Source organism: Anguilla rostrata, chromosome 17, assembly GCF_018555375.3.
Source record: "Anguilla rostrata isolate EN2019 chromosome 17, ASM1855537v3, whole genome shotgun sequence".
Taxonomy (NCBI): Eukaryota; Metazoa; Chordata; class Actinopteri; order Anguilliformes; family Anguillidae; genus Anguilla; species Anguilla rostrata.
In genome coordinates this window covers 1,575,888-1,600,657 of record NC_057949.1, presented here as the reverse complement: position 1 = coordinate 1,600,657, position 24,770 = coordinate 1,575,888, and the positions used below count along the sequence as shown (strand labels likewise).

Sequence of the window (24,770 nt, the reverse complement as noted above, 5' to 3'; positions counted from 1 at the left end):
ACTGAAATGCCCTGCGTTCTGTGCGTGGATATTTTGGGGGAGGTGATGTAGATGGCTAGCTAGACGTGATTACCTGTGTGTAGATACATTTTCCTCCCTACCTCTGTGAGCAGCATTACAGTTGGTTTGAATTAAAAGCCACTAACACCGCGATGTTTTTCTGCCAACACAGACTGAACTGCGCGAAGACGATGTCAAACTTGTTTGTGTTATCTGGCAAACGTTAACGGTGCCAGCGAACACAAACAATGTTAATGTAACTAATGTTAATGTTTGGTAGAATAGCTAGCTGAAGCTAAGGCTGTGGGGCCTATATCGACGTCACTGACTTTCTATTTAGCCTCTTCCCACAAAATTGTGAGCAGCCTTCGTCCTAACATAAAAAGCCACCTGCGGTTTATTAGCGAACTTGTTAGCCACCCAGCTAAGTAAGAAAAAGAAGGTGGTCAACAGAACAATGCAGGCTCGCCTTCTGTTGTTAACGTCAGTCTAAAGCTTGCAAGATACCCGCTTGTTAGCAACGCGAACACAAATGCAGTCGCTGGCTAGCAAGCTAACACGTTGGCTACGCATAAAAACAGATAAACGGCGATGGATGTCTAAATAAGACCCTCCGGTCCGTCACCATGTGAAATAAGTAGCCTATCAGAATGTAGCAAGCCAGTTTGGTGGACATCAGTCATTAAAACAAGAAGCAAAGAAAGGGTTAAAATGAAAGGCAATGTTCGGAAGCAGGCCATTCGGACAAATAGTTAGCTAAATGCAAGTGCATTATGATACGTTGGCATATTGTACAGTTCTTGCAACAACTTAAATCAATCCAATTCGGTAGCACGCTAGTTAGCTACGACTACATGCACTGCTTTAAACATTGCAGAGAACCTGAACAAATGTTGGCCGATTAGCTAGCTGCAACTGTGACACAACCAGCTAGCTATCTTGGCGGACGACTTTCACTTTTTAAGAACCCAAAACCGCCCAGATTTGGATTCTGGCAGTACTGAGATTTAGAAAGACTCAGCATGCTGGCTAACTAGCTACCAGTTGTGCAAGCTTGCTGGTTAGCTGGATACTTAATTCCAATGTTAAACTGCAATTGTGCATGGGTCTGACTTATAGCTAGCAGGTTGACCTAGCTAGCTACACATTAAAAGCTGATTTGTTAGCATTAGCTATAATATTTTAAAATGGTAGCAAGCCAGCTTTCAAGGGATTTCCCTCTTTTCCCAAACAAAAACATATCTTGCAATCCACCACCCGCTGCTGGCATGCGTTTTGCTATCAGTGAAAACAATACCTTTGCAAATGACTACAGCCGAGAACACTTTTCTGTTATACCCCATATTTGCTATCTCTATAAATAAAAAATAACATAAAATAACTTCTGGTTAGCTTTGTAGCTAGCGCTTGTTTAGCTACTCACCCTTGACGAGAGCGCCCTCTTCCTCATCTCGTGCAACGAGTGTTGCAAGGTTTTGAGAGTGCAAATATTATATACCTAGCTTGCTAGCTGCTGTTGGTATTTAGCTTACCTAGCTACCTATGTCCAATTCTGTTCACTGTTTTCGTGCTGGTGTTATTGTTTTCCAATGCGTAGCGGTGTTTTTGCTTTTTCATAGTTCATTAACATAATTTACATGTTTGCACATTCCCACAACCTCTGCCCGCATAGCTACGTGGCCGGCCTAGGTCTCGCGCACAGTCCCGCGCTCAGTCCCGTCCTCGGACCACTGTCTGGGTTGCTTTGGCGCGCGTGTGTCGCGGCTTATTCCTTCTCCCTCCGAGCCAGACAGAGCACGACGCGCGCGCACGTGGTCGTTCCCGTAAAGGGGAAAAGGCCTGAAAGCGAAATCCATTTTAAAGAAATAGAAGACATGAATAATATCAACTAGCATGTCACAGTAAAATTATGTGACACTTAAACAAAAAAAAAAAACACAGGATAGGAGTGTGATTTTTCTCCTACTAAACCTTGAAAAAAAATCAATCAAACAAAAAATTTGCAAGTTGAATTAAGACTTAATTTACTCTGTAGTACACCTCTCATGTTCAGAGCATTAGAATTAAATTATATGTGTATCAACTAAAGACTACAAACAGTATCCACACACTAATAATTATCATAATTAAATTATCATAATTATTATTATAATTAAACCAAAACATGATCACCTTACAGGCCACACAGTATACAGAAGAGGCATGATCTCACTCTCACTGGTGGTCTGCGGGCACCTGGTTCATGGTAAGGCTTTAACACAGAAGTTACCCAAGGAGTGCCAGCCAAGATATAACAGCCTCACACTGGCTGCGTAACAGACTTCCTGTCAAAGTTAGCCAGTGGCCAGAGCTGGTGCTACTGAACAGGCCAGAAGGGCGGCTGTCTGGAGTGTCATCTTTACATTACATTACATTTATTTGGCAGATGCTTTTATCCAAAGCGACGTACAAAAAGTGCATTTCATGGTCATGGACAACTACAAAACACAGGTTCAAAAAGATACAAAACTTATTTTGTACAGCTATTTCTAGCCAAGAACACTGTTTAATTCACACAGTGAACACTATTCTGACCTAACCTCTGCAAAGCCAACTAGACAGAAGAACAAGCTACAGTATTAGGACAAATACAAATTACCAAAGAGTGCTGGGATGGGGGAACATGTAATGAGTGTCATGAAAGGGGGGGGGGGGGGGGGATTTAGAAGTGGAGTGATTGCAGCAGAGGAGTGACATGGGAGAATTTGGGAAGGTTGTAGATGAGTCAGGCAGCGGAATTTTGAATCATCTGTAGTGGCTGTATGGCACAAGCTGGCAGTCATCTGTCTGGGGGGCACCAAACGAAGGGAAAAAATAATGTAAAATAATGAACCCCCCCAAACCCACAATCGCTCCCACCTGATCCACTTGTTATCAAGATACTACCACAAAGTGCATCCCTCACCTTGTACTAGCATCTCCAATAAAACCATGTGATGTGACATTTAAGCTTGTGACAAGTATGTCAGATGCTGCTCTTGAGGCTGAATTGAGCAGGCTGGGAGGGATCCAGCACAGCTCACCAGCATTAGCAAATGTGAGCTTCGAAGAAAAAAACACCAGGCAGAAAGGCAGGCTCTATCTGAAAGTGAGAGCGGTGCCAGGCACTAAAAATACCCCTGGGTTTGAAGGCTCGCTCACTCACAGGGACAGAACAAGTGCAAACATCTCTTCCTGTTTATTCGCTACATTCACTGCACCCCACATCAACACACTTTCTCAGCACTGACAGGTTTGTGTAGTGAGTTCACCTCTGCAGCTTCTCACAACCTCCTGGGGATGGGCTGCGCTACAGCGCTATCCACATCAAACAGTAAACATCCAAACACACATGCACACACACACACGCGCATGCATACACACACATGCACACGCACATGCACACACACACGCGTGCACACATGCACACACACATGCACGTGCACACACACACATGCGCGCACACGTGCACACATCCACACAAACGTACACACACATGTATGCGTACACACACACACGTGCACGCATACACATACACACACACACATGCACGTGCACAGGCACTCGCATACACATACGCGCACATACACACACACACACATGCGCACACACATCCACACACACACACTCACACAGTTCAGTTAGATAACATTACTGATCTATAGTATTTTATTCTGTGAATCACACTGTGCCTGATAAACTCAGAGCTCACCTGATACGCTCAACTAACACTGTACTGGATATCCTCAATTAAAACTGGATTTGATAAATTCACAACTCAGACTGCACCTGATTAAAAAAAAACTCATTCTGTATTTGATAAACAGAAAATTACACAGAAAATGACAGGGAACCTGTCCACGCGCAGTCTGCTTATATTGATGTTTTTTGTGTGTTGCCCACATGCATGAGTGGAGAGGAAACAAACAGGAAGCAGAAGCTGACTTCCTGTGTGAGAGGGATACTGATGCAGTGGCGCAGGTCTCTGTGGTCAGATCAGAGTCAAGCTGTTCATATCCACTTCTCTCTTCAGCCAGCTCCTTAGCTGGGGGCTAAAACTATCAGTCTTATCACTCAGTTTAACCCAAACAATGTGCATACATATAAACCTATAATGGAGCCACAGGCAGGGATACTTGAGGATTGTAGTCAAATAATGTAGTTCAACCCTGTAGGTAAATTGCTGGCCACTTAATGTATTCTAGTTTCATTTTGTATTAGGTTCTCATCAGAGTTCATCCAAAATATCTTCTTGATGCAGCATAATGTATTTATTCATTATGGCCAAGACCAGCTCAAATCATCTTTAATCCTTACCTGCCCATTAACAACCTCTCAATGTCTGCAGAATGAATCTGAACCACAAGAAAAAAGAAAAGAAACTGAAAATATGACAGCATATCACTGAACTGGCCTCCCCAGAAGCCAGCACACAACACAAAGCCTCTGAACAGTTTCTCAACATGTGGGAAATGTCCAGCTGATAAGCATTGATCTGCAGGAAGGTCAGTTCTGCAGGTAAACGTTCCAGAGTGCTTCCATTCAGGTACTGGTTCAGACCTTTATTGTGGGAAAGCCTGTAACTATTGGAAGCTTTATATGAAATTTGTATTCTGTGGTAAAGTTTATGCAGTTTGCAGTAAACATAGCCTATTGTATTTTTCCCACTCCAACATGGGCTATTGCTTCTATTTTATAGAACAGAGAAAAACGAAGAGATCCTTACCGCTACATCAAAAAATGAGGAGGGTAGGAGTACACTGAAACTTTTTAAAGCTAATTAACGCTTTTAATTAACAAGCAATTCGTTGTGTGCATGTATGTAATTGCAATTTAGCGTCCTGATCATCTTCAGGTTAGTCTTTAAAAAAAAAAAATAATTACCCAAGTGTAGATTACTTTTTTGGGTACGATTATCCTGGCTGTCGGGACACAATCTAGGAAAGCCGAATCACATTTTTCGCAAATTTCGTTTTTCTATTGAAGGCTTTATTCGCTCGGAAGAAAACGTCATAGTCACAGACACGGAAACCTCAGCCAGGTCTTATCAGATTCGTTAAATGTGCCGAATAGTTTAAAAGATATATGCCTCAACTTTAAAAGGATTTTCTAACGATAGTCATGTAAGCATTGTTTTTTGTATACAATTGTCACATCTATCCAGTGAATTTCCTTCTACAATGCCTAGGCTGAATCCTATTTGGCGCTGCGTTTTTGTGGTAGGTTTTAGAGCTCAGCGTGGCATTTCTTGGTTTCAGCGTCATAGTGCTTTTGTCTTCCTTTAGCGTCCAGACAGTTCTGATCATACAAGCATATAGGTCTCATTTCACCGAGGTGCGTTTACAGTACCTGCGCAAGACAAGCAGTAGAAGATGCAAATGAGCCAGGGAACGTTATCTGCTTAAGACGTCCCGGCTGCGTTCTCGTGCACCGCGGACGAGGTGCGTATGAGAAACAAAAACCACAATTAAACAGGATGACAGCAGCTGACTATCAGAGAAGCTTCTGAAACTGTCACGCTCCGGCAGGCAGGGTTTGTGAGGTCTGCGTAGGGCTTATGATACTTCACTACACAGGGCAGGTCAAATAAGGGCTGCAAACCGCGAGCAGATTAACTTCAATCACAGAACGCATTAAAGAGGTTTCATTTGCAACCAAAACGGTATCGGAGTGAACTTTACGGAGGTAAATCTTCGCACTGAACCCACATTATACAATAACCTGTGGTAACAGGATGTATGCATCTTAGCATCTTTCATCAATTATATCTATTTACTAGGAGAAACGTACTCTTTGCCATTTCCTGCAAGTAGTAGTGTGCTTGTGTCTGCAGGTTGATTTTAAAAAGTTGGAAATGGCGACAGAAAACTCCGCCAAAACCCACACACTTCCAGTACTTCTCAATACGTTGTATTTTCCATATTAGAAACAAAAAATGTTTGAACATTTCAAGGGCCCTAACCCTGCCAAGAATGCCAATCCAGGGCGACACTAGAAAATAAATCAGTGTACAAGGGTGCCCTCTGGTGGCTACATAGCATAACAGCCTAAACAGACAGGTCACACCTGAACAAGAAGTTTCAGAACACCGTGTGGAAACAAAAAAATTTGTTTTTTATTGTTGAGTTACAATTTGATCCAAAACAGAGCCAACAGCTCTCATCAAAACAAAAAGAATGATCGATCACTTTTCTCCGTTCTATCACTCTGAAGACCAGGCATATTTCCCTCTCTTTTGCCTCGATTTTTGAGGAGAGGCTAGCCAGAAATTTCAGATACTTGAAGGGAACTAACAGAGAGGTCATATCCATTAGTGGACATTCCCTCCAGCCATTAAAAAAAAAAAAGTAATTATTATTAATAAATAATTATTAATAATTAAACTTCTATTATTTAGTAATCCCTAAACGGTTGCACCTACGCTCTTACTGAGCAGATCAGGCCTGAGATCACATTGGGGTTCACGTGTGAGGCCCGTCTGGCCTTCAGGCCACTGCAGCCCCGCGAGGCGGTACAGACCAGGCTGGGCCGGAGCTCGGGAAAGAGCCGGGTGAAATGCTCCTCTGCATGCAAACCACACGCTCTTCAGGCATCATTTGAACCTTTACAAAAGCAGGCTGTAACCCCGCGCACATCTGCTGAGGCCAACCTACGCTGCTCCAGGCCAGGGGACAGTGGGGGGGGGGGGGGGGAGGGGGTTGGGACTGCCGGGCGAAGGGGCGGGCTCACGGGGGCAGCTGTAGCAGCGTGCCCTGGCCGGAGGGGAGGTAGGTGACGTTTCGGGAGCGGGACAGCTGGAAGGCGATGTCCTCGGCTGCCTCCAGCTTGCGCAGCTCCACCAGGCCGTCGCCCGCTATGGCCAGCGAGTTAGCGATCAGCAGCGCCGCCTGCGAGTCCCCCTCCGCCGAGATGACGGTCGCCTGCTTCTGCTGCTCCGCCTACAGGGGAGAGCAAGGGGTCAGAGGTCACAGCTTCTGCTGCTCCGCCTTCGGGGAGAGCAAGGGGTCAGAGGTCACAGCTTCTGCTGCTCCGCCTTCGGGGAGAGCAAGGGGTCAGAGGTCACAGCTTCTGCTGCTCCGCCTACGGGGAGAGCAAGGGGTCAGAGGTCACAGCTTCTGCTGCTCCGCCTACGGGGAGAGCAAGGGGTCAGAGGTCACAGCTTCTGCTGCACTGTCTATAGGGACAGCAAAGGGTCAGAGGTCACAGCTTCTGCTGCTCCGCCTAAGGGGAGAGCAAGGGGTCAGAGGTCACAGGAGAGTCAGCTGTAGCACCATCCTCACAACAGAACAGGCATGCCACGGCTCACACCTTTTCCACCACAAATCTGGCCCGCTCAGCTTCCTGCTGCGCCACCTGCTTCATCTCCACAGCTTCAGTGAACTCCTTCCCGAAGGTCAGGTGGGTCTGTGTGGAGACGGCAGTAATGAGGCTCAGCGCACCGGCTGATGCACAGACCCAGAGCACAGTCAGAGGGACAGATAGTGGGGAGCAGAGGAACAGGCAGGAGGGAGAAGAGAGACAGGCAGGGGGGAGCAGAGACACAGGCAGCGGGGAGCAGAGACACAGGCAGCGGAGAGCAGAGACACAGGCAGGGGGAGCAGAGAGACAGGCAGCGGGGAGCAGAGGAACAGGCAGGGCTGAGCAGAGAGACAGGCAGCGGGGAGCAGAGAGACAGGCAGCGGGGAGCAGAGGAACAGGCAGGGGGAGCAGAGAGACAGGCAGCGGGAAGCAGGGAGACAGGCAGGGGGAGCAGAGGAACAGGCAGGGGGAGCAGAGAGGCAGGCAACGGGGAGCAGAGGGACAGGCAGCGGGGAGCAGAGGGGAGCAGAGGGACGGGCAGCGGGGAGCAGAGGGACGGGCAGCGGGGAGCAGAGGGACGGGCAGCGGGGAGCAGAGGAACAGGCAGCGGGGAGCAGAGGGACAGGCAGCGGGGAGCAGAGGGACAGGCAGCGGGGAGCAGAGAGACAGGCAGCGGGGAGCAGAGAGACAGGCAGCGGGGAGCAGAGAGACAGGCAGCGGGGAGCAGAGGGACAGGCAGGGGACAGCAGAGGGACAGGCAGCGGGGAGCAGAGAGACAGGCAGCGGGGAGCAGAGAGACAGGCAGGGGGGAGCAGAGAGACAGGCAGCGGGAAGCAGGGAGACAGGCAGGGGGAGCAGAGAGACAGGCAGGGGGAGCAGAGAGCAGGCAGGGGGGAGCAGAGGAGGCAGGCAGCGGGGAGCAGAGGGGAGCAGAGGGACGGCAGCGGGGAGCAGAGGGACGGGCAGCGGGGAGCAGAGGAACAGGCAGCGGGGAGCAGAGGACAGGCAGCGGGGAGCAGAGAGACAGGCAGCGGGGAGCAGAGAGACAGGCAGCGGGGAGCAGAGGGAACAGGCAGCGGGGAGCAGAGGGACAGGCAGCGGGGAGCAGAGGACAGGCAGCGGGGAGCAGAGGACAGGCAGCGGGGAGCAGGGGGACAGGCAGCGGGGAGCAGGGGGGACAGGCAGGGGGAGCAGGGGACAGGCAGGGGGACAGAGGACAGGCAGGGGGAGCAGAGAGACAGGCAGCGGGGAGCAGAGAGACAGGCAGCGGGGAGCAGAAGACAGGCAGCGGGGAGCAGAGAACAGGCAGGGGGAGCAGAGAGACAGGCAGGGGGGAGAGAGAGACAGGCAGGGGGGAGCAGAGAGACAGGCAGGGGGAGCAGAGAGACAGGCAGCGGGGAGCAAGAGAGCAGGCAGCGGGGAGCAGGGAGGACAGGCAGGGGGACAGAGAGGAACAGGCAGCGGGGAGCAGAGAGACAGGCAGCGGGGAGCAGAGAGACAGGCAGCGGGGAGCAGAAAGACAGGCAGCGGGGAGCAGAGGAACAGGCAGGGGAGAGGGAGCAGAGAGACAGGCAGGGGGGAGCAGAGAGACAGGCAGGGGGGAGCAGAGAGACAGGCAGGGGGGAGCAGAGAGACAGGCAGCGGGGAGCAGAGAGACAGGCAGCGGGGAGCAGAGAGACAGGCAGCGGGGAGCAAAGAGACAGGCAGCGGGGAGCAAAGAGACAGGCAGCGGGGAGCAAAGAGACAGGCAGCGGGGAGCAGAGAGACAGGCAGCGGGGAGCAGAGAGACAGGCAGCGGGGAGCAGAGAGACAGGCAGGGGGGAACAGAGAGACAGGCAGCGGGGAGCAGAGAGACAGGCAGCGGGGAGCAGAGGGACAGGCAGGGGGGAACAGAGGGACAGGCAGCGTGGGAGCAGGTACCAGCGACACGTCGTCCAGGATCAGGCCGAAGGTGGAGGCTCTCTCTGTCAGATCCTCACTGACCTGCAGAGACACCAGCTCCCTCTGTGTGATCAGCTCCCCAGCGTCAAACCGAGCCTGTGAGAGAGCGCGCACACACACACACACACACACACATTCACACACGTGCACACACACACGCGCACGCATGCACACATACACACACGCACACACACACATGCACACACACGTACACACACACGTGCACACACGCACACACACACGCACACACACGGACAAATACGCACACACTGAATTAACCTATTCCACACTTAAAACAACAAAGCCTCAACAGTCAATGCTTGTGTTCGACAAGATAACGCATTAATAAACAATTCCTTCTTTATATCGGATTTCATCCGCTGGCTCCTCCCCTCCCCTCACGCCCCGCCCACACTCACCACCACAGACTTCAGCACCTCGGTGGTGATGGAGGGCAGCACTCGCTCGTCGTAGTCCTCCCCGATGCTGGTGAAGATGCGGGGCAGCTGGCCAGCCATTGGCCGAAACAGGATCCGCAGCGTGATGTTCACGTTCTGCAGATCTGCAGGGGGCGGGACATCCGGCACCTCAGCCCTACCCAAGCATGCTATTGGCTAGTTGGTGTGGGTGTGGGGTCAAGTGTAAGCGGAGCACGTTGGCCGATGTAAGAAGGGAAAAAAAGCACGTACCTTTCCCCGCCTAATGAGGAAATCCTGGCTTACAGATGCTAAAAGACTCTCGGACTGGGGCCACTGCTATTTGGCTTTATAACTGAGCGTTCTCTCCTGCTGTTAGTGCTCGAAAAGTACAAAAGCTCTGACGTGCGCACATTACCCACCCAAGTTCTCAGTCTGAAAATGAGCATTTCCCCAATTAATCAGAAAGAATCTGGAGCAATGACTTCCCCGAGTAATTACAGGGAAGAAAAAGGGGACATGGGCAAATTGAGAGGTGAACTTAAAACGAAAATGCTCCCCTGGGACCAGGGCCCACTGTTATAACATCTCTGGGCTGGTTTACTGCTCTGGAATGCATATAAAGGATACAGTTTGGACATTAATCTGGCAAAGGTGACCCCAAATCAGTGCACCCTGGTCCAGAGCCAGTGAGGTTTGCGATTGGGGGAGGGGGTGGTTGGGGGGCAGAGGGTGTACCTTTGCTGCCTGTTATGACGGGCACCTGGCGGGGGCGGGACCGACAGTCAAAGATGATTGGCTTCTGCACCCAGGGGATGAGGAAGTGCGTTCCCTCGCCAACAACCGTTTCCTGCACGCCGCGGAAGCGGTCAAAGATGACGGCCCGGTGCCCAGCGTCCACTGCACCGTCCAATCACAACCCAGGAAAAACAGAGCGGGAGAGAACAGCGTCAGCACCATCCAATCACAAACCAGGAAAAACACAGCGGGGGAGAACAGCGTCAGCGTCGTCCAATCACACACCAGTAAAAACACAGTACGGGAGAATGGCTCATGATTGTTTATCAGTCTCTTTGATACTGAGCGCTACCAAATGATGCTAAATTAAGTTATAGACTGACAAGTGAAATCAGTGTGGTCCTAAGGGCAGAAACTGTATACACCCTCTGGCTGAACCTGGGACAAAGCAAATATTCAGGAATTGAGGGGAAAAAAATAAAATGAGTTAAACATGTTTTCAGCTATTTTAATGATTAAGAGATCGGCCGTAGCAGATACCCACATACATAGCGGTCCCTCAGGACTGAGTTTGAGAACCCCTGGCGTAAAAGATGCCCATTTTCCCTAATCATACAGCATTCATTACATTACATTACAGGCATTTAGCAGATGCTCTTATCCAGAGCGACTTACACAACTTTTTACATAGCATTTTTACATTGTATCCATTTATACAGCTGGATATATACTGAAGCAATTTCGGTTAAGTACCTTGCTCAAGGGTACAACGGCAGTGCCCTACCCGGGAATTGAACCTGCGACCTTTCGGTTACAAGCCCAGTTCCTTACCCACTGTGCTACACTCCGTCCATTCAATTAGCACACACTTACATTTACATTTTTATTCATTTAGCAGACACTATTACTCAGAGTTGCATGCACAGTTTATTCATCCATACAGCTGGGTATCCTCATTGAAGCAATTCAGGTCAAGAACCTTTCTCAAGTGCCCCACCTGGAAATCAAACTTTTAAGTTACCAACCCAGTTCCCAAACCATTATAAAGCACCGATGTCAGTTTCTTTATATCTAGGGCTTCGTAAAAATATAAGAATTAATTTCCCTTTTATTTTTACCTTAATTTAACCAAAAAGATGAAACAAGAAACCAATTCACACATGCACCGATAACCCAGACAAGAGAAGAGGGAAAGGATTTTAAGGATTTAATTTGAGGCCAATCAGACATGGGGGGGTGATTAATTAGCCACATGTAAAGGAACTTTTTTGCGGAACTTTAACAGACACAAAACACTCCTACGGTTTATAAAAATGTTATGGGAACTTTAGTGACCACAGTCAGTCAGGCCCTCCATTTAATATCTCACCTGAAGGACACTTTCTCCCTACAGCGCAGCAACCCCATCACTGTGCTGGCGCACTGCACTCAGAGGGTAGAGCGCCCTCTGCAGGCCAATCAACGCCAAATCCAGGTCTCCCATTCACATACTAAAGCCGGGTACCCACCGCACGCGTATCGACCACGAGCGCACTACGCGCGTAACTGAAGCGTAGTTGAAGTACTGTTATTACAACGGCAGCGGGGGACGTCGTCTCCACCAGATGCGAACGCGTCGCGTACCGGCTGCGAAGCTCGCGCGACACAAGCGAACTGAAGCGTAGTTTTTCGCTTCTGTTCTATTTTTTCGGCTTGTCGCGCGTCATGATGGCCTGTTTATACACAGAAATATGCTCCAAAATGCTAGGTATACATGCTCTGATTTATATTTCATCCTTATATTACTCGGGGTGTGTCCCTAGTTACCTCCCAGATATTTTATAAGCAGCTAAAAAAATACAAGCCTTTTCGTTTTGTAAAAATAAATAAATAAATAAATAACTGGAACCTGAGGAAAAGGCAAACTTAGTTTCCCTATCTTATTTTGCGGAGGGGGTGGGGTAAATTTGAAAATACACCACAGAAAGACGTAGCCTATTGAATGACGTAGAAGTGAATGCACCGAGCAGCGGTTTGTTAGCTCGAGTGTTGGAAGGTAGTTTTTAACCAACTATTGCTCAGCCTATTTGACTTCTCCGATGTCTTCGTTCGCCGTGCTTTCAAAAAGGGCTTGTTAATAAAAATCAGATAATCCACAGAGCTTTGCCGATGAAAATGCACCTATTTTATAAATGAAGTTGTAAGCAAGCCTTTATTGCACTTGTACTTCAAAGCTTCCGGTGTTCATGGCGTTGTGGTGTTCATATCCCTTCAAGATTAAACTGTTACGCTATCTTTTTCATGATTAGCTGATTTTACTAAATCTGATCCTATAAATGTTTGACGTGAATGACAAGACAACACGGGAATTCCCAATGGTTGATTACGGATTATTTATTATTATTATGATCATTACATATTCTTCATGAAATTGGCACGCTTGTTAACCAAGCAAATAAATTAATGCAGTTAGAGATTGATTATTATGTAGGCTACGTTGCGATTTAAGCTTATGGTAATTCTTTAAAGCGTTTACTTTCTCACGTATTTACATGTGTTAAAAAATATTACCAAATTAACAGACTGAAAAAGGTCTCTCACCAAGTATTCGCTTACCCATAATCAAAAGTCCTGAACAAACGTGAAATACACGATGTAAGCCCACTGCAGACTGCGAGAGCTACTAGGAATATAGAGCTTTAAGCAAGCAAGCGACACAAACGGAACCAGTGGAGACACCCGACGCATCGCGCCGTACTGCTTCGCCGTGCTGCTTACGCGATGCGTGCGGTGGGTGCCCGGCGTTACCCAGCTCATTGTGCTGGCGCACTGCACTCAGAGGGAAGAGTGCCCTCTGCAGACCAATCTACGCCAAATCCAGGTCTCCCATTCACATACTAACCCAGCTCATATCTGCTTAGCAGCAGCAGTTGCACATAAGACGTTACAGGGTAGTTTGGCTCCTGGCCTATATAATGCAATCTAAAAATGTTTTTTTCTTCTTCTTAAACTAGGACATACAAAAAGTTTCATTGCCTATACACATCCAATTATCAAACAGCTCCCTGCCTGTGAACTGATCCAAATTAAAAATGAGGTGGCATTTGAAGTACATAGGATACACAACCCACTTATGTAACAGTGGGCAAATCCAGAGGGATTCAGCTAGACATTTATTTTAGTTTATAAACAGAAGCTTGAGTTTGCGGACAACATTGGCTAGTTAGTCCCCTAGTGGCTGTGGTACGCAAAAACATCGATAATGAGAAAGGAAATCCGCAATAGTGAGCTCTGACTGACTGGACAGGAGAGCTTGTGTGATTCAGCACTCAGCGTTATAGAGGGCGGAGTTAGTGTGATTCAGCACTCAGCGTTATAGAGGGCGGAGTTAGTGTGATTCAGCACTCAGCGTTATAGAGGGCGGAGTTAGTGTGATTCAGCACTCAGCGTTATAGAGGGCGGAGTTAGTGTGATTCAGCACTCAGCGTTATAGAGGGCGGAGTTAGTGTGATTCAGCACTCAGCGTTATAGAGGGTGGAGTTAGTGTGATTCAGCACTCAGCGTTATAGAGGGCGGAGTTAGTGTGATTCAGCACTCAGCGTTATAGAGGGCGGAGTTAGTGTGATTCAGCACTCAGCGTTATAGAGGGCGGAGTTAGTGTGATTCAGCACTCACCGTTATAGAGGGCGGAGTTAGTGTGATTCAGCACTCAGCGTTATAGAGGGCGGAGTTAGTGTGATTCAGCACTCAGCGTTATAGAGGGCGGAGTTAGTGTGATTCAGCACTCAGCGTTATAGAGGGCGGAGTTAGTGTGATTCAGCACTCAGCGTTATAGAGGGCGGAGTTAGTGTGATTCAGCACTCAGCGTTATAGAGGGCGGAGTTAGTGTGATTCAGCACTCAGCGTTATAGAGGGTGGAGTTAGTGTGATTCAGCACTCAGCGTTATAGAGGGCGGAGTTAGTGTGATTCAGCACTCAGCGTTATAGAGGGCGGAGTTAGTGTGATTCAGCACTCAGCGTTATAGAGGGCGGAGTTAGTGTGATTCAGCACTCACCGTTATAGAGGGCGGAGTTAGTGTGATTCAGCACTCACCGTTATAGAGGGCGGAGTTAGTGTGATTCAGCACTCAGCGTTATAGAGGGCGGAGTTAGTGTGATTCAGCACTCAGCGTTATAGAGGGCGGAGTTAGTGTGATTCAGCACTCAGCGTTATAGAGGGCGGAGTTAGTGTGATTCAGCACTCAGCGTTATAGAGGGCGGAGTTAGTGTGATTCAGCACTCACCGTTATAGAGGGCGGAGTTAGTGTGATTCAGCACTCAGCGTTATAGAGGGCGGAGTTAGTGTGATTCAGCACTCACCGTTATAGAGGGCAGAGTTAGTGTGATTCAGCACTCACCGTTATAGAGGGCAGAGTTTGCCACACCTCCAGCCACCGCCAGGGCCAGGCCCAGCTTCCCCAGGGACTCAAACAGCTTGGCCATGTCTGCAGGGAAGGGAGTACTTCAGTAAAACCCAGCCCGTTATAAACACAGCATGCTGGGATACCACTGCCATTCAATGGCATCTTAAAGACAACTTCAGCCAAATATCATTGTTAAATATGGACAACCTCACCTTTAGGAAAATGCGTACATTTCTAATGTCACATATAACACTGGAACCCATAACAATGGTTTAATAGAAATTTTGACCTACGGAGATCGCCAGTATTTTAGACGTGCAGTGCACTTTGGGTAGATGAGGTAAAAAGGTTGCACTGGAGGTTAACTCAGTTTCACAATTCGTTTCACAATTCCCTAGTGGGGTTACAAAGTGAAATAATGTATTTTTACAAATTTTCGAAATGGCATTTGTTCCAAGTTGCACCCCACAGCACAACAACCTGAGCCCAACGTCAGTCTGCTCAGCAGTTTAACTTTCACTCCGTTTGTAATCGGTGCCATATTAGCCAGTAAACACAAACCGAATAATAAACAAACACAGACCGGAAGTTAATTTAGGGCCAAGCGCATAACCTTGGCAGCGCGCGCGCGTCCGATGAAAGGGTCTATAAGCAAAAACTTTTGCCTGAATTCCCATTAAATGGGATACTGACAATTGTCTGTGCATGAGATGCAAGAGTGCACTGCACGCAAGATAGAAGTATGCAAAGTACAGGGTTGTAATTCAAGTGAATTAACTATTAAACGGGGATATTTTAACCAAACCATACCACAAGGATGCCCACAAACCTGACGAAGTTACACCAGTTCTGTCAGGCGGAATGGGCAAAAAGTCCAGCAAAGTATTGTGAGAAGCTTGTGGAAGGCTACCCCAAGTGTTTGATTCAAGTTAAACAATTAAAAGGCAATGCCATCAAATACTAACAAAGTGTATGTAAACTTTTGACCCACTGAAAATAAAGTAGATACCCTAAATGACTTAACACAGGAAATGGATGGTAACATGAAATGTGTGGACTTGTGAAAAATTGAGTTTGAATGTCTTTAGCCTAGGTGTATGTAAGCCTTTGGCCTCAACTGTATACAGCTGGATATATGAAAGCAACTCAGGACAGGTACCTTCCTCAAAAGTACAACAGCAGTGTCCCAAGCTCAGTTCCTAAACCATTACACTGCACTACTGTCAAGAGGATGAATATGAAAGACATGCATGTCCTTCATATTCAACCGCATCGTATCAATGCCGAACAGAACTGGAATAATAGCTAGCTAGCTAACCAACAAGGTTCAACCGAATCGCATCAATGCCGAACAGAACTGGAATACTACCATACTAGCTAGTTAGCTAGCCAACATGCTGTCGACAGAAAATGCTAGACATCTTAATCAAATGCTGATAAGATGCTTGCTTGTTGTGTCGCAGCAACATACAGGAGATAGATTAGCTAGTTCTAGCTGTGCTAGGTCCACAGTACAACTTCCAGGTTTCTTCCTGCCGTCTACTGAAACTGAAAGCTAGCTAGCAAGCAAGTAATTATGGGTTACACATACTCTAAACAATTTGTAGACTATATTTCGTAATTTTGTATTATTCGCTGTTGTATAAAGCCAAATCCGGCTACACGACCTTCTTACCTTATGCTCACCGTGACCTCAGTTAACACACGAACGATGTCTCAACGCTACATGGAGTGTTTGCGCATGCTTACCAATTTTATAAGCAACTTCTGATTGGTTTAATACTGCGAACAAAAGCGCATGGGTTTGTGGTTAATGAAGTATGTTCGTGTGCAGCTTCTCTGAGTGACAAAGCATCTGCCACACAGATCCAGTCCAATAAACCATCTACCTATCTTACACACGTACAGTTTCATACATGCAAAGCTATACAAACACACACAATCACATACATGCAACATACACATATTAAAAAAGATATAGATAGATAGATAGATAGATAGATAGATAGATAGATAGATAGACAGAGAGACAGACAGACAGACAGACAGATAGATAGACAGATAGATAGATAGATAGATAGATAGATAGACAGATAGATAGATCTGTTGTGAATAAACACACACATACTCAAACACACACACACAGGAGTACACAGTAACTCATCCACACATGCACACATAGACACACACACACACACACACACAGGTACACAGGAACTCACCCACACATGCACACATATACACACATACACGCACACAGACACACACTCTACACACACACACACAAAGAAAATATGTACAAAATATATTGATATACACTTCTTTATTAATCCTGTCATCTGCATTAAACTTCCAAAGCTGGATCAAGCAGTGGGAACACTGACATTTGACTTAATATATTCATTTTTTGACTTTTCATTTTATTTCTCAAAGCAAGTCAGACTGCAAAAAGCAAGAAGCCGCTGAAGGAGTTGTAGTATCCCATGTCATCATAAACGCGGGTGTTTGACTTGAGGTGGACGGACACACTGTCTCCCACTTCAAGCTGGAGGACCACAGCGTTGCTGGCATTGTCGTTGGCGTCCTGCCCTGATTTGTCCCACACGGAGACGGTTCTCTCTCCGTTCTTCATCAAGACCACATTGGTGTTGGGAGTCATGTCCAGGGTGTTAAACGCAGTGAAAGTGAAGAAGTAAACTCCCTTCACCATGGCTGTGAAAATGCCTGCAGAGGAGGGGGGGGGGGGGGGGTTGGGAGTGTGCTTTTATGCTTCTCATACATTACACAGGTAAATCAAGACATTGGCACAAACAAACACCTTCTCCTAGTGACGCATACACTTGTGCGCGCACACACACACACACACGCACACATACACATGCACGCATGCGCATATACACACACGCATACACACACATGAATGTAAAAGCACACGTGAATACCTGTAGAGGGGTTATAGTAATTGCCAATGTTGGCAAAAACCTTTGCGTACTGGATCACAGTGTCAGTCTGGAAAGGTCCTATGTTCCCAGAGCCTGACTCTCGAAGGGCCACAGAGAATGCCACCTTAGGGAGTGCTGTAAAGAAGCACATGCACTGAGGACACTGCCACTCAAGTCACAGATAAGTTCATTCACTCAGCTTCAGGACTGCTAATACGCTACTGCCTAACTAACAGATTTCACAGATTCATCACTATATGCCATGTATCTGGGGCATCAGCCTTGGCCTCAAGGCTTACAAACGGTATAAAAACTAAAGCAAAATGTTCGGAAGTAAATAGATTAAATTTTACAGTTGATACTATTGTAAAATTGACACTGACCATTTCATTGCGTGCCTATCGTTGAATGCCTTGCATCGGCTACTGCCGTCAGTGTTCAGGTCTTCAGTGTATTTCCCCCACTAACTGCAGACGCAAAGCCCTCACCTTTCAGGTCGTTTTCCAGTCGTTCCACGCGAGCTTTCAGGCTGCACAGCTCGGAGGACAGGCTGGGCTGAGAGCCGAGGTGGTGCTCCGTCACGCCCCTCTCCTTTTCCTCCCCATTGCACCTCCCGCACGCTAGCCCCGCTAACAGACCGACGAGCACGATCGCGGATCTCATCCTGTCCGGACTCACTGCCCGTCGACTGTATGTACCTGTATTTATACATCTCCACACAACAGTTCCATTGTTCATTCACTGTGCACTGATAGGGGCAGGACTATATGTTTGCTGTTAGGCTTCCTTCGGTGGGTCAGCTACAGTACGTGTAACTATGTGTATACAGTATGTTTAACTGTGCATTGCGCCATTCGCTGTGTGTACCCAGCACAAGGGACAGATGCGTTACTGAGCTGTAGCCTACTTTGTTCACTTTATCTTATTTGATTTTGTGGTTATTATAGCATATTTATGCTGCCTGTAAATGTTTTGTGTACTAAGCAGCTGGTGCACATCCGGCCATAAATTATAAATGACATAATTGGCTGTTGGCAAAACCATATCTACTGACTTTCAAGTTTTTTTGAGTTTTTGTTTACTTGGTACTGTGTGTCTGCAGTATGTTGATGGAGTGTCATGTCTACAGGTGACCGTTTGGCATCAGTCTTTGGGGAGAAAATATTAAAACTGTTTCACATTTGGAACAACAAATCAGGCTTTACACCTGTATGTTTCAGTATGACATCACGGATCATAGAAGCATTATGCATTGTATGATCATAAATGTCCTGCCATCGCAATTTAGCTCAAGGACGATGATGTTCACTACCATAATGTATATGTGACAATGTAAATATGTGTTTTTAAATACGAGACCAAAATACAAAAACCAAAAACATCTCGGATTAGACGATCAGATGCCTACTGAATGGGTTGCTTTCGGGAGAAACGAAACAGGGTTTTTGAAAACAAGTTTTGAAAAGTTTGAAGGTTAAGACCTGCACTACCAAAACTAGTCTGATAAGAATGATAATTTTATCATTAAAATGTTTCCTGTTTGATCCTCCTGAATATGACATTTGCTATGGTATGATTTTAAAAAAAATGCATATCCTGCATATGATTCAACATTGTTTCCACATTATTTAAACATTTCAGAAAAAAAACTGATAGGATTTGCCAAAGTAATTTTTGTCTAGGATTTTTGTTTGTTTTAAATATTGTTTTTAATGAAAAAAAAATCCACATTTAGAACCATTTAGAATTTCAAATATAAAATGTGAATGTTGAACTGGAAGCATTTTCAATGTTGAGCAACCAAATTTCATCATTTTATGGAATGTTTTCATTAATGATAAATACTACAGGCTTTATCATTTAACCAGATAGGCAACATAGTTTTTTCATAAAACCCAGAATATTAGAATTATGACTATTATTGAGAATGATTAGGCTATTATGTGGGAGGCAAATGTTTTTTGGTTAAAGCTCTCCTGCAGAGCTAACAATGGTTTGGGAATTACTTTCGTATTCAATTCAATTCAATACAATTGTATTTATATAGGACTTTTAACAGAGACACTGTCACATTGAATTTCTTTGAACTACATACCTCTGCTTCTAGCCACATTTTTGGATTTGCTGCCAAAACATTAATATTCATTAATAGGTTTTCCTGAATATAGAAGTTCTGTTTGGGGATTCTTTATAATGAGGTATAGGAGACTGACATCGTTTTACTGAGGAAGGACGCACATTGAAATGTTTAATGAGTTATGGACAGGTTTGGAGAGTTCTAGGGAGGAGACTTAGTTTGCAAAATAGCAAAGAGAGGGAGGCTACCAGGACCTAGTGAAGTATAGCTGTTGTGTGATTGGTGGAGGCAGCAGGTTGTGGTCATGTGATTGGTGAGGGAAGAGGGTGTCGTCCTAGTAGAGTGCCTGTTCCGCAGGTACAGATCCAGTGTGTGTGCAGTCATGAGGCAGCTGTGGTTGGCTTTAATGTTCTTAGTGGCCTGCAGCCAAGGGGAGAGTAAAGGTGAGCTGAACGCACCTGGGGCAGCAGGGGCTGCTGGGATACGTTGGCAAGTGGGTGCAGAGCTTGGATGATTGACATTGCTCATGGGACAATGGGATTCTGTGGGACTGAGCGCCTTATCTGGGCTGACATGTCTGCTGTAGCTACATTCATACAATAATTCTAATGTGTTTTTGTATTTTATTTGGCTCAAATTGCACTAGACCAGCGGTACCCTTCATAGCCTACTTTCTGTGAGACTACACAAGACTGAGAATTAGTGATGTGCAGATTTTGGAAAAGGTGTAAGTCCTTTTGTCAAGCCAGTGTTGCAATTTATTATTTATTGGGTGACCAACCATAGTTCAGGTCAAAAAACTGGAAGCTTTTGCCGGTGTGAAGTATAATGTTTGCTTAAAAATGTGTTTCAATAGAAAATGCACTAAATTGTGATATGAACTGGGAGATTAAAGTTCTGTCACCAGTCCTGAATATAAACACCGAGAACAATGGGAAGGGAATCGAAGAACAGACCATGGAGAAGAAGTGCAAAGAAAAAAAGAATGGAAAAATGCTTCTCATTTATTTGTATTTCTCCTTCTTATGGTCTCTCATTCTCTCGTTCTCTCCCTCCCCCATTCTCAGGTGGGCTGGGGGTCATGCTCAAGTGCTGGCGGGTGCCGGGGCGACTGCGGCAGGTGGAGGCTGGACAGGGCAAAGTGTATGGGATAGGCCTGGACAACGTGCCCAAGAGGCTGGTGGGGAGGTGCTGGTCGCCCCTGGACGGGCACATGAAGCACATCTCCGTGGGTCCCGCCGGCGTTTGGGCGACTGACCTGAAGAGAAACTTATACACCCTGCAGGAGGACACCTGGAAGCAGGTGCCAGGTATACATGTGCGTGTGGGAGTGGGTATTGGGAAAATCAACCAATAAATGAGTTAGTAACTTGCATGAATGGGTGCAGGTTTTTAGTATAGCCCAGCACTAAAACACCCAGTTCTGCTTAGCAAGGTCTTGACTGAAGACCGTGATTATTTAATTTGTTGAATCAGGTGTCGTAGAGCTGGGATGAAACAGAAACCTGCGCCCGTACTGGCCCTTTTTGGATAAGACTGGGCTAAAATAAAGTATAAGACACATCTTGTCTCCTGTGCAAACAGAGATTGAGGGCATTGCAGGCTTTCAAACAGAAACCCTCCGCTGCATTTTGCATGCATTTCAATGAAAATGTATTGCACTAAAATGAGCGTTCTTTCTGTCGTACAAGGGAAGGAGTATACAAAATAGCCTTGGTGCCATAGGTAATACCAACAGTAAATCTGACCTTACAGGAAAAACGCCAAATTCAAATACAGATGGAGCTTTATTAGCATGACAATAAAACTTTATCAAAGTAAGCTAATTCACAAAGACAAAACATTACTGTGGTAATCAATGTCTGCCCCCCCCAATCTCTCTCCTGCATTCAATTAAAATTCAAATGGCCTGACAGATAAAACTCCATGGGCAAGCACAGGAAGACAGGAAACTTTACATTACAATCACTTGGCACACGCAAGTCCACATACACAAAAATTGTGGCAACTGCTACTCTCTCTCTCTGTCTCTCTCTCTCTGGCTCTCTCTCTCTCTCTCTCTCTCTCTCTCTCAGGGACTCTGGAGCAGGTTGACGCTGGCGGAAGCGGGTTTTTGACGGGGGTGAAAGAGTGCCACCTGGCCTTCTGCGCGGACATCGTGCCGGGAGCGGCGACGCTCAGCTGGACGCTCATCCCGGGGAAGCTGGGATACTATTCCTGCGGGCCGGAGGCCTGCTGGGGAGTGGGCGAGGCCGGGGAGGTGTACGTGAGGACGGGCGCGCAGAGGGGCGACTGCGTGGGGAAAACAGCGACCACGGACTCCAGGGCCCGCATGGCCAAGGTGGAGGTGGGCAGCGACGGGTCCGTGTTCGCACTGAGCACCACGGGTGTGCCTTACGAGAGGTACGTACCAGCCTGCGCTTAGCGTACCAACCTGCGCTTAGCCTGGCACAGCCTGCGCTTAGCGTACCAACCTGCGCTTAGCGTACCAGCCTGCGCTTAGCCTGGCACAGCCTGCGTTTAGCGTACCAGCCTGCGCTTAGCCTGGCACAGCCTGCGCTTAGCGTACCAGCCTGCGCTTAGCCGGGCACTGCCTGCGCTTAGCGTACCAGCCTGCGCTTAGCCGGGCACAGCCTGCGATTAGCGTACCAGCCTGCGCTTAGCCGGGCACAGCCTGCGATTAGCGTACCAGCCTGCGCTTAGCCGGGCACAAGCCTGCGCTTAGCGTACCAGCCTGCGCTTAGCCTGGCACAGCCTGCGCTTAGCGTACCAGCCTGCGCTTAGCCTGGCACAGCCTGCGCTTAGCGTACCAACCTGCGCTTAGCCTGGCACAGCCTGCGTTTAGCGTACCAGCTGCCAGCGGCACAGCTGCGCTTAGGTACAGCCTGCGCTAGCCGGGCACTGCGCTTAGCTACTGCCTGCGTTAGCCTGGCACAGCCTGCGCTTAGCGTACCAGCCTGCGCTTAGCCGGGCACAGCCTGCACTTAGTATACCAGCCTGCGCTTAGCGTACAAACCTGCGCTTAGCCTGGCACAGCCTGCGCTTAGCGTACCAGCCTGCGCTTAGCCTGGCACAGCCTGCGCTTAGCGTACCAGCCTGCGCTTAGCCTGGCACAGCCTGCGCTTAGCGTACCAGCCTGCGCTTAGCCTGGCACAGCCTGCGCTTAGCGTACCAGCCTGCGCTTAGCCAGGCACGGCCTGCACTTAGCATAACTGCCTGCGCTTAGCCTGGCACTGCCTGCACTTAGTATACCAGCCTGCGCTTAGCGTACAAACCTGCGCTTAGCCTGGCACAGCCTGCGCTTAGCGTATCAGCCTGCGCTTAGCCTGGCACTGCCTGCGCTTAGCGTACCAGCCTGCGCTTAGCCTGGCACCGCCGGGCCCTTAGTATACCAGCCTGCGCTTAGCCTGGCACAGCCTGCGCTTAGCGTACCAGCCTGCGCTTAGCCTGGCACAGCCTGCGCTTAGCGTACCAGCCTGCGCTTAGCCTGGCACAGCCTGCGCTTAGCGTACCAGCCTGCGCTTAGCCTGGCACCGCCGGGCCCTTAGTATACCAGCCTGCGCTTAGCCTGGCACCGCCTGCACTTAGCGTACCAGCCTGTGCTTAGCGTACCAACCTGCGCTTAGCCTGGCACAGCCTGCGCGGAGGCACACGCACAAACGCACGTACACGCAAAACACAGAAATGTCACCATTTCCAAGCTTGTATTGTTAAAAAATAGCTACATTTGAGTCATAGCAACATGGAACATGCTCTGCAAAAGAGGAAGGATACAGTTTGTGAGCTCCGTTTAACTGCAGAAAACAGCATGCAGCAGCAACACCAATAAACTGCACTGCTGGCTAAAGACTGTTTGGCAGAAGAAAGAGCCTGGACGCTAACGTGTGCTGTTTGTGTGCTTGGGCTCTCAGAGTGGGCATCAGCAGCAGCGCCCCTCAGGGCACGGGATGGGTGCGTCTCCGGGGCGTGGAGCCCATCCACAGCCTCTCCTACGACAGGTACACCCTCTGGCTCCTCAACTACCACGGAGAACTCCGCCGCTGCATTAAAGTCCCAGTCCAGAAATAGTTCTGCCTTTCATATTCTCTGTTCTCCGGCAGAAACGCGACGTAAGCTTTCTCTCCCGTGTGAACAGTGAACTGAACTGTACACAAATGGGAGGAAAAGGGTAATGTCAACCCATACCCAAATACTTAGTGAAACATGATGCAAATTCACCTGGACCTTCGGCTTCATAATGAGATTTAAATGATCTAAATGAATATAAGCATTCAGGAACAATTGCTACGTGTTTCCTCAACAATGTGCATTTAGGCTATTTTGTAATGTGAAGTTCATTTTCCACGTTATCGTCTGAATGGTATACTATCAAATGTTAGTCCACTCATTTATAAATGAGGGGGCTCTTTACTGCTGTGTGATTACACATCACAATTACATTTAGACCATACAGAAAAGTGATTATTACAATGCTGCTCAAACCACTGAGCGAGGAGACCTTATTGTTCTTGAAACCATATTAAATGGTAGAAAATGAATGGGGCGTCTATTTCGTGATTGTCTGTCTGTAAGTGCTTATTGGCGGGTATTTCAGGTTTCGTTACCTCATGGGCCTGCCTCCCCTGGCCCTACCCGTCCCCAGGGACACAGGGACATGCAAACGTTTGGACTAGTTGGGCCACTTTCAGCTTGAGCCCAGCTCACAGTACAACGGTGACTGGAGGGAAACAGGCAAACACGCTCATTTGGGTAATTTCCCAGAATGGATTCCTTTCATCTGAAGCAGCTTACCTACGTAATGCCTCATGCCTGCATACATATGCATACATATACATATGGACACATGCACATTTTACACACACACACTCTCACGCACGCTCACACACATGCAATCACACAGACACCCACACGTGCACGCACACCCATACACACACACACACCCACACATACACTCACA

At 47.6% G+C, this 24,770-nt stretch overlaps 4 protein-coding genes across 5 annotated transcripts in view; 1 reads left to right on the top strand and 3 right to left on the bottom strand.

Annotated features, from left to right (window-relative positions):
• Window positions 1-1,799, bottom strand: part of LOC135244030 (zinc finger protein 652-like) — a 42,177-nt gene extending 40,378 nt beyond the window's left edge. Inside the window, exon 1 of the mRNA XM_064316223.1 lies at window positions 1,424-1,799. The gene's annotated coding sequence lies outside the window, so the exon portion shown is untranslated. The remainder of the gene's footprint in view (window positions 1-1,423) is intronic.
• Window positions 1,800-6,111: 4,312 nt separating this feature from the next.
• On the bottom strand, window positions 6,112-16,574 carry LOC135243350 (prohibitin 1-like). The gene is made up of 7 exons (XM_064315104.1): window positions 16,470-16,574; window positions 14,789-14,875; window positions 10,413-10,574; window positions 9,678-9,820; window positions 9,238-9,354; window positions 7,327-7,422; window positions 6,112-6,956 (listed from the first exon to the last, which is right to left on the bottom strand). The coding sequence occupies exons 2-7, from the start codon at window positions 14,871-14,873 to the stop codon at window positions 6,744-6,746; spliced, it is 816 nt and encodes a 271-aa protein (XP_064171174.1). The 5' UTR covers window positions 14,874-14,875; window positions 16,470-16,574; the 3' UTR covers window positions 6,112-6,743.
• Window positions 16,575-17,098: 524 nt separating this feature from the next.
• On the bottom strand, window positions 17,099-18,399 carry LOC135243353 (complement C1q-like protein 2). The gene is made up of 3 exons (XM_064315107.1): window positions 18,225-18,399; window positions 17,737-17,871; window positions 17,099-17,518 (listed from the first exon to the last, which is right to left on the bottom strand). Exons 1-3 carry the CDS (start codon window positions 18,397-18,399, stop codon window positions 17,232-17,234), a joined length of 597 nt encoding a protein of 198 aa, XP_064171177.1. The 3' UTR covers window positions 17,099-17,231.
• On the top strand, window positions 18,346-24,322 carry LOC135243351 (fish-egg lectin-like). Of its 2 annotated transcripts, none has more exons than XM_064315106.1 (4): window positions 18,346-18,426; window positions 20,881-21,123; window positions 21,889-22,216; window positions 23,725-24,322. In XM_064315106.1, the coding sequence occupies exons 2-4, from the start codon at window positions 20,895-20,897 to the stop codon at window positions 23,879-23,881; spliced, it is 714 nt and encodes a 237-aa protein (XP_064171176.1). In that variant the 5' UTR covers window positions 18,346-18,426; window positions 20,881-20,894; the 3' UTR covers window positions 23,882-24,322. The 2 variants fall into 2 exon arrangements, with proteins under 2 accessions (XP_064171176.1, XP_064171175.1); XM_064315105.1 differs by lacking the exon at window positions 18,346-18,426 and adding an exon at window positions 20,138-20,256.
• The last annotated feature ends 448 nt before the right edge of the window (window positions 24,323-24,770 follow it).

Excerpts from the sequence above, each read along its gene's own strand:
- LOC135243350 (XM_064315104.1), bottom strand. The coding sequence starts at position 14,873 with ATGGCCAAGCTGTTTGAGTCCCTGGGGAAGCTGGGCCTGGCCCTGGCG. Across the intron at positions 10,575-14,788 it reads AAACTCTGCCCTCTATAACG|TGGACGCTGGGCACCGGGCC; the intron begins GTGAGTGCTGAA and ends TGGACGGTGCAG. Across the intron at positions 9,355-9,677 it reads AGGTGCTGAAGTCTGTGGTG|GCTCGGTTTGACGCTGGGGA; the intron begins GTGAGTGTGGGC and ends GCTCTCTCACAG.
- LOC135243353 (XM_064315107.1), bottom strand. The coding sequence starts at position 18,399 with ATGAGATCCGCGATCGTGCTCGTCGGTCTGTTAGCGGGGCTAGCGTGC. Across the intron at positions 17,872-18,224 it reads ACTGGAAAACGACCTGAAAG|CACTCCCTAAGGTGGCATTC; the intron begins GTGAGGGCTTTG and ends GCTTCTTTACAG. Across the intron at positions 17,519-17,736 it reads TTACTATAACCCCTCTACAG|GCATTTTCACAGCCATGGTG; the intron begins GTATTCACGTGT and ends CCTCCTCTGCAG.
- LOC135243351 (XM_064315105.1), top strand. The coding sequence starts at position 20,196 with ATGAGGCAGCTGTGGTTGGCTTTAATGTTCTTAGTGGCCTGCAGCCAA. Across the intron at positions 21,124-21,888 it reads CACCTGGAAGCAGGTGCCAG|GGACTCTGGAGCAGGTTGAC; the intron begins GTATACATGTGC and ends TCTCTCTCTCAG. Across the intron at positions 22,217-23,724 it reads ACGGGTGTGCCTTACGAGAG|AGTGGGCATCAGCAGCAGCG; the intron begins GTACGTACCAGC and ends TTGGGCTCTCAG.